The sequence below is a fragment of the Canis lupus genome, chromosome 1 (genome assembly GCF_048164855.1).
Source record: "Canis lupus baileyi chromosome 1, mCanLup2.hap1, whole genome shotgun sequence".
Classification (NCBI taxonomy): Eukaryota; Metazoa; Chordata; class Mammalia; order Carnivora; family Canidae; genus Canis; species Canis lupus.
In genome coordinates this window covers 2,100,001-2,115,192 of record NC_132838.1, presented here as the reverse complement: position 1 = coordinate 2,115,192, position 15,192 = coordinate 2,100,001, and the positions used below count along the sequence as shown (strand labels likewise).

At 53.0% G+C, this 15,192-nt stretch overlaps 1 protein-coding gene and 1 long non-coding RNA gene across 2 annotated transcripts in view; one reads left to right on the top strand and one right to left on the bottom strand.

Annotated features, from left to right (window-relative positions):
* Positions 1-3,835: 3,835 nt before the first annotated feature.
* Positions 3,836-6,753, bottom strand: LOC140610068 (uncharacterized). The gene is made up of 3 exons (XR_012011867.1): positions 6,636-6,753; positions 5,742-5,786; positions 3,836-5,213 (listed from the first exon to the last, which is right to left on the bottom strand). It is a non-coding gene; the product is annotated as an uncharacterized lncRNA (long non-coding RNA).
* A 701-nt stretch (positions 6,754-7,454) lies between these two features.
* The window catches only part of SALL3 (spalt like transcription factor 3), a 21,201-nt gene continuing 13,463 nt past the window's right edge, over positions 7,455-15,192 (top strand). Inside the window, exon 1 of the mRNA XM_072817910.1 lies at positions 7,455-7,593. Within this exon, the coding sequence (XP_072674011.1) occupies positions 7,512-7,593 (82 nt within the window). The 5' untranslated portion in view covers positions 7,455-7,511. The remainder of the gene's footprint in view (positions 7,594-15,192) is intronic.

Here is a 15,192-nt window from a genome sequence, read left to right as displayed (position 1 = left end):
AAGAAAATCCGTGTCTTTGGGGAACAGCGTGCCCCCTTCACTGCAGGGCAAGGAGCGCCCTCTTTCATGCAGGAGCTCTACTTCACTTCCTCCAACCTGATTTCAAACAGAAAAGTCTGGATGAATCAAGCGTATACAGTTCAAGGCACGGAATACATTATTAAGCAAAACAGTGGCTCCCAGTGCAGAAGAGAGAAGCAGATCTGATGACATTGGGAAGCTCTGGAATCCTGAGAGCTGTCCTTTTCCCCAATGGGGCCTCACTAAGGCACAAAGAGGCACCTCCTGGGAGCCCAGCAGTCTTGCTAGGGAGGCCCGGCAGGAGGCAGCCCACATGTCTGGACCTACCAGGTCATTTATTTAGTTAATGAAATCATATTGCACAGTTTGAGTATGAGACTGTTCCTCCTGCTGTCGTGATGTTTTTCCTTTTTCTTGATTTGGTTTTTCGCTTTTTTTTTTTTTTTTTTTTTTCCGCCTGGGGAATGTGAACTCTCTGATCTGTATGATATTTGCTCCTCCTCTCCTGTCCCTGACCTGCCAGGACAGCCAGAAGGATCTGCTCTGCTAATAGCACAGTGCATTAGTTCATAGTGAAGACATTCATCCTTGAACGGGAGCAGGACCCCAACACAGTGGTTCAAGGACCCTGGGTGAGCGCCTGGCCCACAGGCTGGGCCTTCTGCAGAATTTCAGCTCTGCGTTTTTGCAGAGCTCAGAGCCAAAGCAAATGACATTTGTGATAATGAGAAAGCCAAGACCGATGGGACCGGTCACATCAAAGTTGGGCCCGCTTTGAACATGTTAGGAAGAGCGGGTGTGTGCTGCAGCCAGGGAAATGGGGAGGGGGTGTCCCCCGCGCTGCCAGTGCGCTGGGGCCCGAGCAGGGGTGGCCGCTCAGTTCTCACGCCCACTGCGTTCTCACCCCCACACCGAGCAGGAGGAGACTGGTTGGGTCGTCGAGGTGTGGCGTCCCCGCCCCCCACCCCAGCACTCTCTCAGGGCTCCAGGACCACCGTGGGGCGGCGCCAGGTCATGAAATCCCTCGTGGGGGTTCGTCCAAGGCGCCCCCAGGCTGCGATCAAGCGAAGTGGCCCCGCGTGGAGGGGTCGGCACCAGGGAGTGGGGGTGGGAGGCGCCCCTGGGCCCGAAGGGAGGCGAGGGCACCGGAGGTGGGGGAGTGAGCCGGGCCGCCCCCAGCCCGAGGCCGCCTGCGCCCCGCCCCACCTGAGGGGCCTCCCTCGGGGCAGCCCCCAGGGAGGGGCCTTGGCGCGGCAGTGTCCCACACACACAGTGGGGTCCGAGCTCCGGGGGACTTCGAGCACCCAGCCCCTGCGGCACTAGTTAGGGGAGACCGCGGAGCCTGGGGAGGGGAGGCCCTGCACCTCTGCACGTCCTTTACCCCCGCCCCCACCCCGCTCCGCAGGCTGAAGGTTGCGGGAACGCGGGAGGAGGGATTGGGGCGGGGGTGTCCGGCGGAAGGTGTCCGAGTACGGCGGCCCGTCGAGACCAGGATGGAAGTCTGTTGGTGCGGACATCAAGGACTGAGAAGTTGGGGTTCTGTCCGCAACCCCCGTTCCCATAAGCCCCTCCCCCAAAAGGCGCCCGAAACTCTGTGGGGCCGGAGCTGGGCGTCCACAGCGCCCGCAGGGACACGCGCGCTCCCGGGAGAGGCTCGTCCCTGCGCCCGGCGGCCGGCGGCGCGGGGGCGGGGCGGCGGGGGAGGGGGCAGGAAATGCCGTTAATTGGGGGAAATGCACACCAATTGCACGGCGGCCTTTGATGTGCGCCCCAGGCGTGGCCCCTCCAGGCTGGCGAGCCCACCCGGCGTGCGCCCCGCTCCCCGCGCTCCCGCCGGGGCCGCCGGCCGAGCGCCCGGGACATGTGACCCTGGAGGCCGCGGGGGTCCTTCCGTCTCCGACATCAGCTCGCGTGGAGCTCCGGCCGTCTCTCCCCGACCCCCGGCCTCCCACGCCCCAGTCCGCGCCCCAGTCCGGGGGTCGGGGGAGGCCGGCCACGCTGACCGCGGGTGCCGACGAGGAGTGGCCGCCGCGCGTCGGCCTAGCATATGTCCGCATATAAATACAGTGTTCGTCCAAATGACATTCCGCTCACTCTCCCTCTGCCCCCCCCCCACTTTCTTTTCATCATCAGCAAATAAAGATTAGCTGGTAAGATTATAGAAAGCGTTTTCAGGCTGGTGCTGATCTTTTATTCCAGAGGCTTTGTGATGATATTGATGATGATGATGGTCAAGTGGACAGTTTGATTTTTGTGTTTGGAGCTAGTTATAAAGAATCAATATTATATCAAGGGGTAACTTTCGTGATAAAGGACTTTAACCACTCTGGCTATTCATCATAAGTCTGTAGCAAGCAGATAGGTCAAAAGAAATTATATTGCACTAAAGACTGAGTCTTCTTATCTCTCCCATACCAGGGGAATAGGGACAAGCCGATCGATACAGTAGCTGCTGTATACTTCTTGCAATTATCAATAGCTGATTTCGCCTTTTGAGGCCTGCATCTAATAATGCAAGCTAATAATAATCGTTTGAGCTTTCCTATAAGCAAGGGAGTCACAGTTTTAGCCGGCCAGTATTATTTATGCCACCATACATGCTCAAGTGCCTCTCCTAGATCTATATGCAGCCCAAATACACAGTTCAACGGTCACAAGAGACGCACTTTCTGATCATTTGCATCCCCAAGTGTGAAGACGAATGGCCATGTGCTGGTGTTTCTCTGTGAGACCTAAAAAGCTACGAAATGTTTGCCTGGGATGCCTACCGGGGAGGTAGTAAGCCATCCTGTAATGAACAGACATGATGCTGCGAAGCGCATAGACCTAGATGGATTTATATGCTATGTTCTTGGTTCCCATCTATTAAAAATTTCGGCATATTCACCTCAAGAGCTTTGAAAGCCAAGAAAGAGGGTGACAGCAGGGGCTGAGTGGAATGTGGGCGGGGCAGTTAGTTGTGTATTGGTTTATTTAAGGAGAACATTTTTTGTTTTTTAAAGGGGAAAGTTATCTTCAAGTGGGTGAGCAAGAAGCTTGGAAAAGCATTTTCAAAAAGCCATAAATATAATTTGGGGCTCCATGTTTCCTAGCGCCCCCACAATGTAACAGAAAAGCAACATCTTTATAATTGGCACTTGACATGCTGTTTGCATTGGGCTGTGGTACACCAAGCACAGATTTCCTGTTGATGGAAACATTTATCATTGTGACTGCCCCAGAGTGGCAGGTGGTGTTATCAATTACCTCTTCTTACCAATAATAATATTAGTATGGTAATATCTTTGCTCAAGTGAGAACCAATTAGCGGTCACTTGTCACAGCATTAAAGACACAAAATCATGCCGGATTTAATGGCAAGGACCCAAAACAAAAGTTGGGGGTGGAGGAGGAACCAGAGAGAAGGGAGTGAAAGCCAGTGGCAAGAACTTTGATTTGAGGGGGAAAGCCTGAAAGGAGACAGAAAATAGAGCTGTAATACTTGAATACTTTTTCTGTATTAAATGGCTAGGTAAATAAGCACATGATAAAGTACCAAATGCACCTCAGGTAAAAGTGTGCTTTGTGGATGGAGAGCCAGGTAGCTTCACTAAGCTGAGGTATTAGAACAGAACCCACTCTTCAACTCCCCTTGTCAAATCCATCCTGCAGATAGGCTTTCTGTTTTATCTGAATAAATGATACAAATTAAATCAAACATCTAATTATATGTTCCGCTAATGTAATCTACAGTATTAATTTGTAAATAATATTATTAAGCAGACAAAATAATAACATGTCGCCTCATAAGATGAAAACAACATTGCAAGAGGAAGACAATTAACAAATTAGATTTAATTACAGAGAAGAAAAGCAACTTTTGTTTTTGCAATAGTATTTAGGTATTACAAATTTTAATAGGCAGTGGTCATGTGACAGTGAGTGTATGTGTCTCACATGCAGGAGCCGGTGTCCGCACCTCGGGCACGCATTTCCATTTCTGTGGTTGCCCTTAATCTAGGCACGACTGGAGGATAATCCTGTCCCTCATCTGTGAAAATATGCTGTTGACATGCTGTCACCTCACAATAAATCTATGGTTGTGACTCAAGCTTCAGATGCATATGCTTTCATTAAAACTTGCTGCAGTGAATAAAAACAATTAAGGAAAAGTTTCAGATCTCAGTGGAGGGAGGCAAGGAAAGCAGAACAGGTGAGTGAGGAGGTAATGCGCCTTTTGCTTTAGACCTTTTAAAAAAATGTATTGATCTTGTTTACCCCAGTCGATTTTTAGAAGGATGCGCCACAGATGCACTGATCTGCACCATTCTAGCGCTGGCCGGAATTCGCAAGGGTTCCCGTTTCATATCCTTCCTGACCCCTTCCTCCGCGTCTGCTCGATTTTCTCAACGAAATCCCAGCGCAGCAGGCGCGGAGGGCGGTGTTGGGCCGGCGACCTCACCCGGCCCACTGCACTCTGCACAGCCGGCGCGACCCGAGCCGACGGCGGGCAGGTCCGGCTGGGGCAGCTCCGAGTCCTGCGTCCGCGCCGGTCCACTGTGTCCAACACCGCGCCAGGCTCAGCCTGCTGCACCTTCCCCCGTACAAAGCTCAGCACGACTGGCGCGACACCTCTGCAGTCTGCGGGCTTGCTTCTTACAGATAAAAGGCCGGGGTCTCAGATCTGCCTCCACTGGAGGCCCCTCGAAGACCCTCTCAAAGACCACACCCTCGTAGAAAATGCAAAGCCAAGTTGACAAAATTAAACAGTTGCGTTTGCAAGTGCCAGGAAGACTTGGGAAATCGTGCCAGCCTGTGGGAAAGCAGTTGGCGGCGGGGGGGTTGGGGGGGGACGGACGAATGGCCTAAAGAACAAAAAAGGTGGAGGTCGGCGCGCGCCTAGTGGCCCAAAGAGGAGGAGTCGGTGCCCCAGAGGCCAGGAGGCTGCGGGGGAGCCGGCTCGGGCTTCCCTGAAAGGGCTTCGGGCGCCGCGACAGCCTACATCGGCTGCTGCTGCTTAAGGTGTGAGTTTTTTGTAAAAAGGAGGAAAAAAAAAAAAAGAGAAAGTGAACCAGGTCCCCAAAAAGCAGTGCACCTTTACCCTTGGGTCTGCCCCACCGAGGACTGTGTTCGAGTTCTTTCTCTTGCGTCACCGAAATGTACCTTCAGCGGCAGCTCTGCAACTTCCCCAACTCTGGCCGGTCCTGCAAATTCTGCAAGAAACTTCATTCGCTACAGCCGCCCCTCCGCACGCCCGCGTCCCCTTCCCGTCCCCCTGCCCCCGTTTCCCTTCGCCCCTTCCCCCGCTCGCCCCCGAAGCCCCGAAGCCCCGAAGCCCGGCTGCAGGCTGCAAACTTTCCGGTGCCAAGCGCCTCGGTGCCGCGGCCGAGAGCGTCCCCCAATGCTCGCCGCGTTCGCGAAAGTTCACAGGGTAGGACAACCTCCCAGCTCAACCCTAGAAGCGTGGTGTAGGGCCAGTCAACTCTAGACTTCAGACATCTTTTATTGGTCTTTTTTTTTTCTTTTCAAAAGCAAGATCGCCCTAAATGAATACGGGCGCCACTCAAAAGCGAAACAGAACCAACCTTTGGGATTTTTTTTAGCGGGGGGGGGGGGGGATGCATGTGGCGACGCGGGGGGTGTGGGGTGTCTTTGGAGACGACGCCGACCTGTGCGCGTCCTTCCTCTCCCCATCACCCTGCGCTTTCCTGCAGCCCAAGCTGTTGCTTCGTGAAACTTACACAACTACAGGCGGGTGAGAGAACCAGGCTGGAAGCGAGAAGATTCTAGAAAGGAAGAGAAGCCCGCGGAGAGGCGGGCGAGAAGCCTGGGATTGGGGTCCGTTCCGGGGGACCCCCAGCCAGGCAGAGCACCCCCCCCCCCAGCCACGCGAGCAGCTCGCAGCCCCCCGTGCGCTCGGGGCTGACGAGTCACCTCCCGCTTCCCCAGCGCAGACGCCGGGAAGGCCATCTGTGCCAAAGCTTCGTACCACACAGGGCCACTTGTGAGGCACAAAAATAAGAAATTTAGGAAAGGAAAAAAGGCAAACTAGGACCGCGGGCGGGCCTGGGGCACATCTCGGGGGCCGAGGACACGCGCGACAGTGAGCACGCGGGAGTGGGCGAGCACGCGTGTGCGCGGGGCGGCGGGGTGCGCGCGCGGGGCGCGTGCGTGCGGGCGAGGGCGAGGGCGAGGGGCGCCGGGGTGTGCGGGAGCGCGCAGCGCAGGCTCCCCGGGGGTGCTGGGCCCGGCCGCACGCGCGCGACCCCCTCACCGCGCCCCCCACCCCGTCATCCCGGAAAGTCCTAGGACGCAGCGGGCCGCGCGCGCGACTTTCGTGGACTTGGAACTTTGAGTCGCGGGGCCTTGGGACACCTTGCGCCCCCTGCCCACTCCGCAGACGCCCCGGCCGGAACCCGTCGGACGGGGAGCTAGTGCGGGGGACACCGGAGCCCCGCCGTCCCCTCCCTCCCGCTGGATTTAAGGAGCCGCCGGCGGCGGGGAGGCCCGGCGGGCGGGGCGGGCGCTCCGAGTCGGAGAGGCCCGGGGGGGGCGGGGAGGCGGGGGACGCAGGGGAGGGGGCACGGGGAGGAGAGGGGAGGGGAGGAGCCGCGCGGCCCGCGCCGCTTCCGAACCGGAAAGTTGGTCTTGCCGAAGTCCCGCCACCCCGGCGTGCGCACTCCGCTCCGCTGCGGCCGCGAGCCTGGGAGCCGCCCGGCGGCCGGCGGAGCCCGCGGAGGGGACGCGAGCTCGGAGAGGACGGCCGGCCCGCGGGCGGGGGCACCTGAGCCCGGGCGAGCCCCGCCGCCGAGGAGCCGAGCCAGCCGGCCGCTCGGTCCTGCGCGCCCGGAGCGCAGGCAGCGCGGCGCCCGGGCGGGCCGGCGAGACAAAGGCGCCGGGCCGGAGCCCTGCCCGCGGCCGCTCGCTCCGGGAGGGGCGGCCGGGCGGCGGGGGGGCGCGCGGGGCGCGGGGCGCGGGGCGCGGGCGGTGGCGCAGACTCTCTATAAAGGGGCGAGCCCGGCGCGCCGGCGGAGACGGCGCCGCGCGGACGCTGCCAAAGTTTGCCGCCCGCGCCCCGCGCCCCGCGCCCGCCGCCCCGGCCCCGGCCCCGGCCCCGGCCCCGGCCCCGAGGAGCGCCCGCGCCGAGCCGAGCCGAGCCGAGCCGAGCCGAGCCGAGCCGCCGGGGCCGCGATGTGAGCGCCGCCGCGCCGGGTCCCGCAGGCGCCCCTCGCCCCGCGCGGCCGCTAATTGCGAGCGCGGCCTCATTTGCATAGGCCGCCGAGTCCGCTGGAGCCCGGCCAATCGGCGCGGCCCGCCGCTAATGGCCATGCATTATTCACCAGCCTAATTGCTCAGCCCCATGCGCGGCCCGCGCAGCCGCCGCCGTCCCCGCCGCCCGCGCCCCGCGCCCCGCGCCCCGCGCCCCGCGCCGTCCCCGCCGGCCGCCCCGCTGATGCTGATGCTGATGCTGATGCCGACGCCCCGCTCGGGGCCCGCGCGCCGCTAGCAGCATGTCTCGGCGCAAGCAGGCCAAGCCCCAGCACCTCAAGTCGGACGAGGAGCTGCCGCCGCCGGACGGGGCTCCCGAGCACGGTGAGGGGCCGCGGGGGGCGGGCGCGGGGGGCGGCGCGGGCTGGGGGGGCCGCCGGCCGCGGGGTCGGGGCGCGCCGCCCGGCCCCGGCAGGCCCATCGCGGGGACCCGGGTCCTCCCCGGCGCGCGGCGCGGAGTTGCGGGCAAGTAAACTTGGTCCGGCTGCTCGGAGTTGGGGCGCGGTGCGCGGACGCGCCGGGGCTCGGGCGAGTGGGGGGCCCGGCCCGCCTGGGGGGGGTGCTGGGGGCCGCGCCGCCCCCCGGGGGCTCCTGCGCGCGGACGACCCGGGCCGGCGGGGCGACGGGGACGTGTCGGGGCTCGCGAGCGCCGGGCGCGGGCCGGGGAGGCCGGCGCCGGGGCAGCTTTGTTCGGAGCCGGGCCCCGGGGCCGCTGCCCTCCCTCCGGCCTGCCCCTCTCCCGGGCCGGCGGTCGGCGGTCGGCGGTCGGCGGTCGCCCGGCCTTCCTCGTGGCCGCCTGGGGACCCGGCGCGCGGCGGGGCGGTCCTTGAGCGCGGCGGACCCGGCACGTTGGCGGCGGCTCCAAGTCCCCTCGGGCGGGTCCGGACCCCGCGGCGGCGCCCGGCCGGTGTGCACCCGCGGCGCCTCGGGGCCTGCCCTCGCCGGGAGCGGGGAGCGGGGAGCGGGGAGCGGGAGCGGGGAGCGGGAGCCGCTGCCGCAGGTCTCAGGGGCGCGCAGGGGCGGCCGGGGCGCCGAGCTCCCAGCGCGGCTCCCGGCCTCCTGCACAAAACCCGCTGCCCAACTTCTGTGATGGACCCTTTGTAAGTTCGGAGGCAGAGGTGCATCCTCTTACCCGGAGGCTCAGACGGTACAAGCAAAACGAAACAAAACAAAAACAAAAAACAAAAAACAAAAGGAGTTTAGGAGTTTATCCCGGGGCGTTGTAAAGTTTGGCGAAGCAGGTACGTGTCCACGCCGGAACGGGCAAAGGGAGAAAATGCTGCTAACGCGGCGGGAATTAATGAATTAAATAAAATTAGTGGACTCGTTAGGGTCTTTTTGTCGCCGTGGAGGTAGGGAGCCTTATCTGTAGCCTAGTCACCCAAGATTAGAACAGCAGATATGCTAAAAAGAAACGCTTGCATATGGTGGGTAGATTAAGGACAAAGAATCTTTTTGTCATGGAAATGGATTTTTTTTTGTTTTGTTTACTTCATCACATAGAATTTCTCACACTTGGTTTGTTTTGTATTGCCCTCAATGACTACATGATCAAATGAATGGATTTATTTCTGCCGAATGAGAAAGACAGTCTTTCCTTCAAAAGAACTACATTGCATCCCAGTGAGGAATTTTAAAGCTTTATTATTGTGGCTCCTGAATAGCTTAAAATCGGCTTTCACAGCCGCCCCAAAATGCAACAATGTAAATACTTCTCAGCTTTGTAGGGCCGTTATCAAAATGTGCAATGTCTCCTTTTATTAAAGCATATTTTAATTAATAGAGTAAAACCTCTTGTATTTAACAATTAACAAGCTGAGGCCTTGCTATTCATTTTTAATTTCACGTCAGAAATGTGAGCTTGGTGAGCCTAATAGTGTAAACATGTTGAGGGATATGTAGCCTATATTTGAAAACCTAAGATGGAGTAAATTATTTACAAGTTGTGTTTTGAATTCCTCTTGTTACTGAATTTATTTAGAGGTGAGGCGTATTCAGAGTTTTTACCCATCATAGGATTAAAGTTTGTCAAGCTTGGGTTTTTCACAGTCGTTGGGAATTGTAATCAAGATATTGCCACAGTTCCTGATCGTATTTTGCAACAGGCCAGAAATAGCCTGTCTGGGGCTGAGCTTTAGTCAAATAGTATGTTTCCTGGATTGTTTTGAAGGTACTTTAGGCAAACTATTTAAAAAATAGTTCTTTCTGATTTAATTATTCTGAAGCTGATTGTTCGTGGAGTATAAAAGATACTCTGTTCTCTGCTCACTCAAGGAATGCTCACGGATGTGTTACTCTGTCGTGCTGATCGTCGTTAGTAAGATAACTAAAAAAAAAAATTTTTTTTTTTTTTAAGAGAAACAGTTGTGGAAACTCCCTCACTCTGACACGAATCAGATATTCTCAAAATTTTAATTTTGTTAAGTGCAGGGGGAAGAAGCAGACGGTGCATGAAGTTATAAGAGAGCTAAGTTAGTTTACAGTGTTTTACAGACAAAGTAGATAATTCTTTTGTATCACTTTGGGCGTGACATATTAATTAAAGCAGTAGATGCATGAAGTAAAATTGAAGGCTATTGATAATGCCATGGAAAACAAACACATGCACAGTTTTTAGTACGGTGTGGGGGACGGCAGAGATGCACAATCACGTCAGTTTACAGTTAAAAGAGATTAGTTCTTAAAACATATATAGGACTATTTCTCAGGCTTTGGTTTTTAGGCAAGCGATAAAATGGTAGCTATCCCAAAATAGCTTCAGTGTTATCCAGACCTTACCGTGGCAGAAATGAAATACGATGTCATATCTTAAATGAGAAAAAGTAATATTGGTTTATGTTAAGTTCTGAAGTTACCCTGTTGTAAAATTTTATTTGAAGGATGCCTAAGACTGACTCTCTCTGCAAGAACTACCATTTAAAATTGCAAATTGTTTCATTCTTGTTCCTGAAAATCTAGAAAATAAATGTGAGGCAGCTTTAGAATTCAGTTAAACGTGTGCCACCGGTGATGAAATCTTTTGAGCCAGCTGAATATTTTTGCTCTAAGAAAAATTAATTAAAACTTCTGACAGAACAGCACTTTTGAGAACTTTAAAAAGTGTGGTATTGCTCTCCTTTGTTGTATGAAATGCAGCTTAATAAAGATGTGTTTTATTGTCGTTAGAAAATATGTATTTAAGGAAGAACAAAAGGTTATTACAATTTAAAACAATTTGCCATCCTGTATTTTGTTTGTGAGCACTAATTGTTTCAAAGTGTGTTTTTATTTTCTGCCAACTTACAGTCATGAGGCTATCTTAAAAATCCTTTTAAATGTGATAAGCCTGTGATTTAAGAATTTACCAGTGGTATTCACAGACTGTGTTTAAATTAAGGGAAAGAAGGCCACCAGCCCTCGGTGAAGAGATCTTTTTTCTTTTATCTGTATATGCATGGTTTGCCTTGAGTACTCCCCCCAGCCCACACTACACACATTTACAATTCAGCATTCCAAAAGCAAACAATACAGAAGCCACTTTCTACCATTTGTAGGCAGATTGTTTTCTCTGAAACATGAAAGGTGAAAAGTATCCAAGGGGGGCAGGAGAGGAAAAGAAGAATTTGCAAATATTTATTTTTAAAATAACATTTTAAAAACTTCACCTCTTTAAAAATCCATAAATTGGTGGTCAACAAAAGCATGCCAATTCCCACCTTACAGAGAAAGAACTGATTATGTAGCAGCAGTCAAGGGGTTTTTATGTACATGTTGAACTTCGACAATACATGCATAATCCAATATTTTTAGATCTGTTCAGAGCCGGAAAAAGAAGAAGGCATGTACCAACAGCAGGAATTACTTAGCAAGCTGATTATTTTTTGTATACAAGATGATGGCAAAAGCAGGCAAAAGTGGGTCAGATTTCATTTTCAACTGCAATCTCTAAGAGGCTTTACCATTCATCTCAAGGTAGCTCTGAGAACACTGGGTGGTGGTGGGGGGGGGAGGAATTCAGCAGAGATACAGCCAAGGAGGTGTTGTGTGTTCTGAACGTCTATTGGAATTTAGCAGTCTTCAGTGTGAGAATTGACACAGAGTGTTTTGGTGTTTTGTTTGGTTTTGTTTTTAAGTAAAATAAGTCTTCACTGCTAATGATGTTCTACACTGTTTTTTAACGTTGCAAAATAGTTTCAAGGAGGATACTCTCTGCATGATATTTATAACAGGAAGGGCTCTTTTTTTTGTTTTGTTTTGTTAGTTTTTCTTTTCCTACATGATTTCTTGACTAGTTGCCAGAGTAGGACCAGAATATCTGATTTAGTTCCATAAAGATGAGATCTTGTTCTGTTACTCATGGGACAGATTTGTGATGACAGCATATGCTAACTTGCTACACATTTCATATCAAATCAGACATAAGTAAAATCTATGTAAAAATGGAGTGTTTTAATATTACTCTCAATAAACTTCTGCATCTGAAAAAAAACCCTGACCTTAGATTTTTCTCCTGCAATTTGAACACTTTTAGGATTTAGGATACAGTTCCCTGTCAGCGTGATTTCCAAGCCAACAAACAGGTCAAGTCACGTTACAGAAAGTGTAAAATATTAATTGAAATAATGAAATTAAGTAACGGGCTCTATTTATGTGAGAGATTAAGATTGATTTGTTTGTTAATTAAAGGGGACCCTCTCGCGGCAGCAGGAACTTACACCAGAGACCTGCCGGCACCAGTGTGGTGTCTAAACCTTGTCCTCCGTGGGCCTGTCTTCCCCAGGCACCCCCGCTGGGGTCAGGCTGACCCTGCAGTCCCTGCCCCCTCTGCCCCCCTGCCCCCCTGCCTCCCTGCGTGGCCGGAAAGCCGCTGCCAGCGGCGCAGCATCAAGCCCGGCTGAGGTCCGAGGAAGGTAGGGCTGCAAGAGTGGGGGCGCTTCCGCTGGCTCTCCCAGAAGGTGGGTAGTTAGAGGCGCCGTGACAGGCCTTGCTGATTTAACCTTTGCCTGCTTTGCCCTGCCAGGGGTGGCCACTAGATGTCAAGCTCATAATACAATTAGTGCATCTGTGCTGTTGACCTTGGCAACAGGACTCAACGCTGTTCTATTAAGTGTTAACACTGAATCCGAGTGTTAACTAGAGACCCGGGAGCCTGCTCCGTGCTGCAGGGCTTATCAAATGCCCATCTCATTCAGCACAAGTGTTTATAGTTCTTAAAGAAGAGAGAACGGTTTTCTTTTGTGTGGCCATTACATCTTGAACTGTTTAATTAACCCTGCAGGTGCCATGGCACTTGGTGTGCAGGCGGCCTTCCTGGTCCTCCTCTCGAGAGTGACCCCTCCGCAGCAGTGTTAGATAATTCCATTGTGTGGCTTGGGGCCATGCAGATTCCCTGGCTTTAGCGACCTAGGGCCCAGGGCAGTGGCTCTGCCCAGATGATTTTTTGCATATGTGTAAACTTCACTGGTAAAGTGCTGACAAATACTGGAAATGATTTAATAGCCTGAGCCCTGGTGTGAGGCGGTTACAGTTCATCAGAGCCTTGCTCCTGGACAGGATGGTGTCCGTGCCTCTCTGGCGCTGTCTGCTTGCAGCCAGGTGTGTTGGTAGGTCTGAGTGGTCTGGGTTACTTACTTATTTTTCCGTGTAGCGGATCTGAAACCCAAGTGGCGTGAGTGAGGGCCGCGGCGTGGGCAGCCCGGAGGAGCCCCGCTGGGACCTGGCGTGTGGCAAAGTGCACTGCAGACCGGCCTCAGCTTAACCAGAAATGCCCCCGCACAAACCTTGTCTTCACCCTTGGCCCGATTCTGGTGGAAGTGGTTCTCCTTGAGGACCCCTGGCAGGAGTGTATGTGTGCGTGTGTGTATGTGCGCGCGTGTGCATGTGTGCAGCAGGCGTGGATGCTGGTGCGTGTGCCTTCCGCACAGCATGTCAGTGAAAGGGCTGCCGTGCAACCTTGAAGTGTAACAAACATCTTATTATTCGATCCGGCGTCGAGGCCGAGTTAAGGCCAATGTGTGTTGTGGCTGCTCCATCTGCATGTGTCCATAAAGGAAACAGTGTTTTCCCTCCCTGGTGCTTCACCACACAGATTAGGAACTGCCAGTGTTTCAAACAGAAGACATTTGGTGGCTGTGCCACAGGTGGTCGTTACTTAACAAATTTGAGCTGTGGGCCACTGAGTCGAGGAAAGCCAGCGTGCGGGTCAGCGCTGGCGTTCAGCATAACACGAGTGCCCTCCACTGTTCAGCTCCATACGCACAAGCTTGGAGGTCTAGGGGAAAGGACAAAATTTTTCTATTGCGTCTGGAATTTCTTCTACATTGTTAAACACAGTAGGGGTCTCTATTTGTCTCCTCCTGTTTCACAGCTTGGGCTCAGTATGTGATAATTCATCTTTCTTTATGGGATTCAAAGCTATCATAAGGAGTTAAAAAGAATTAATTTGCAAGAAAATAAGTGTCTCTTCACAATTTAGGAAAACTTGAAAAATGCTCTCTAGATTTTTAAGGGATGGTAAAAGCAAAGCAGAAAGTACCTTTCCCTTCTCTGCAGACCCAGGTGGCATTTTACAGTTGCTAATTAAAGTGGAAAAGTTAACATCCCTTTCCCCATGCTCAAAAAGTTCTACTCTCCTTTTTTGTTAATCTGGGTAATTAAAAATAGGTAGCGAAAGTGTAGCAGAAAAATGGTGAGTCTTTGAGGTTGATACACAAAATTACAAAGCACCTCTCTACTTTGTGTTTGTAATTGCTTCGCTTCCTCACCAGGCATGGGACTTCCCAGAGAAGGCTGTAGTTGGACATTTTTAAAGGAAGGCGTTATTTCTCAGATGTTCTTAAATATATTCCAACAGTGCTTTTCACTTGTGACCTTAAAAAGACCATCACAACTATAAATGTCCTGCCTATCGTCTTCTTCAGACCAGAGTATGCTCTTACAGACAGTGAAAACATGATCCGTGCATATTATGTAGCTGACCAGGAATTAAAACAGAGAAATGAAACAGTTTTGGGGGGCTCCTCTCACTCTGAGGGATCTGTTCCTAAGATTAGAAACATTTTTTCTTAAACATTCTGTTAGAGGAAAAAAAAAAATCCATCTATTTTTAAGCCTCCCATGGAAGCCATCCTTTTGTTAGAGGCTGTCTCTGAAAGGCCGTGGAACCCATTTCCATTCTCCTGGAGAACCGAGCAACATAGAACTTGCTGGAGAATATTCGAACAGTGATAGAAACCCTGAAAGTCTTCGGTGTAAATAGCAAGTGTGGGGATAGCTGAACTAATTATACATCTCCTCCCGTAAACTGAAGCAGCTTTATCTTCCAGCCTCTCCTCCCTCCTCCTGACCCTGTTCAGGAGAACCAGTTCAGCACGAGGGACCCGCACCCAGCTTGAAGTCAAGGCTGGTTCACATTTGGTATCAGCCAAGGAGACTGGCTCCCGGGGCGGCGGCGGCTCCTCCCGCCCGTGCGGCCCGTGCAGCAGATCCGCGGGGCACTGGCAGGGGAGCTCTTCCAGAGGGGCTTGTCTACCGGGAGGGGAGGCTCCCCTGCGAGCTGGCCCAGGACTCGGCACCTCCTGCCTTGTGTGACTTCGCCCTGCACGGTCAGTTCCTGCCTCATCCCTGGTCTGTGCACAAGCCCCGGTCTCTCCATCCTTGAACAGTCAGGAGGATGCCAAAAAGAAATTACCTTGACGATAATGATAATGATTCTCATGCTTGTTTTTCAACCCCTTCCTTAAGAAAGAAAAAATTTCCAGTTGCTTTGGAAATAAATCCCTCAGGCTTGTAGGGCTGTCCTGTTGTTGTACTGCCTCGCGTTGACATGGTTTTACCTTGAGATGAAAAATTTTAAGCCCTGTTAACTAATGGGTATAATTAATTAATAACTTCTATCTTTAACTACAAAGCCAATTTAAATATGTGGATTTTAACTGAATGATG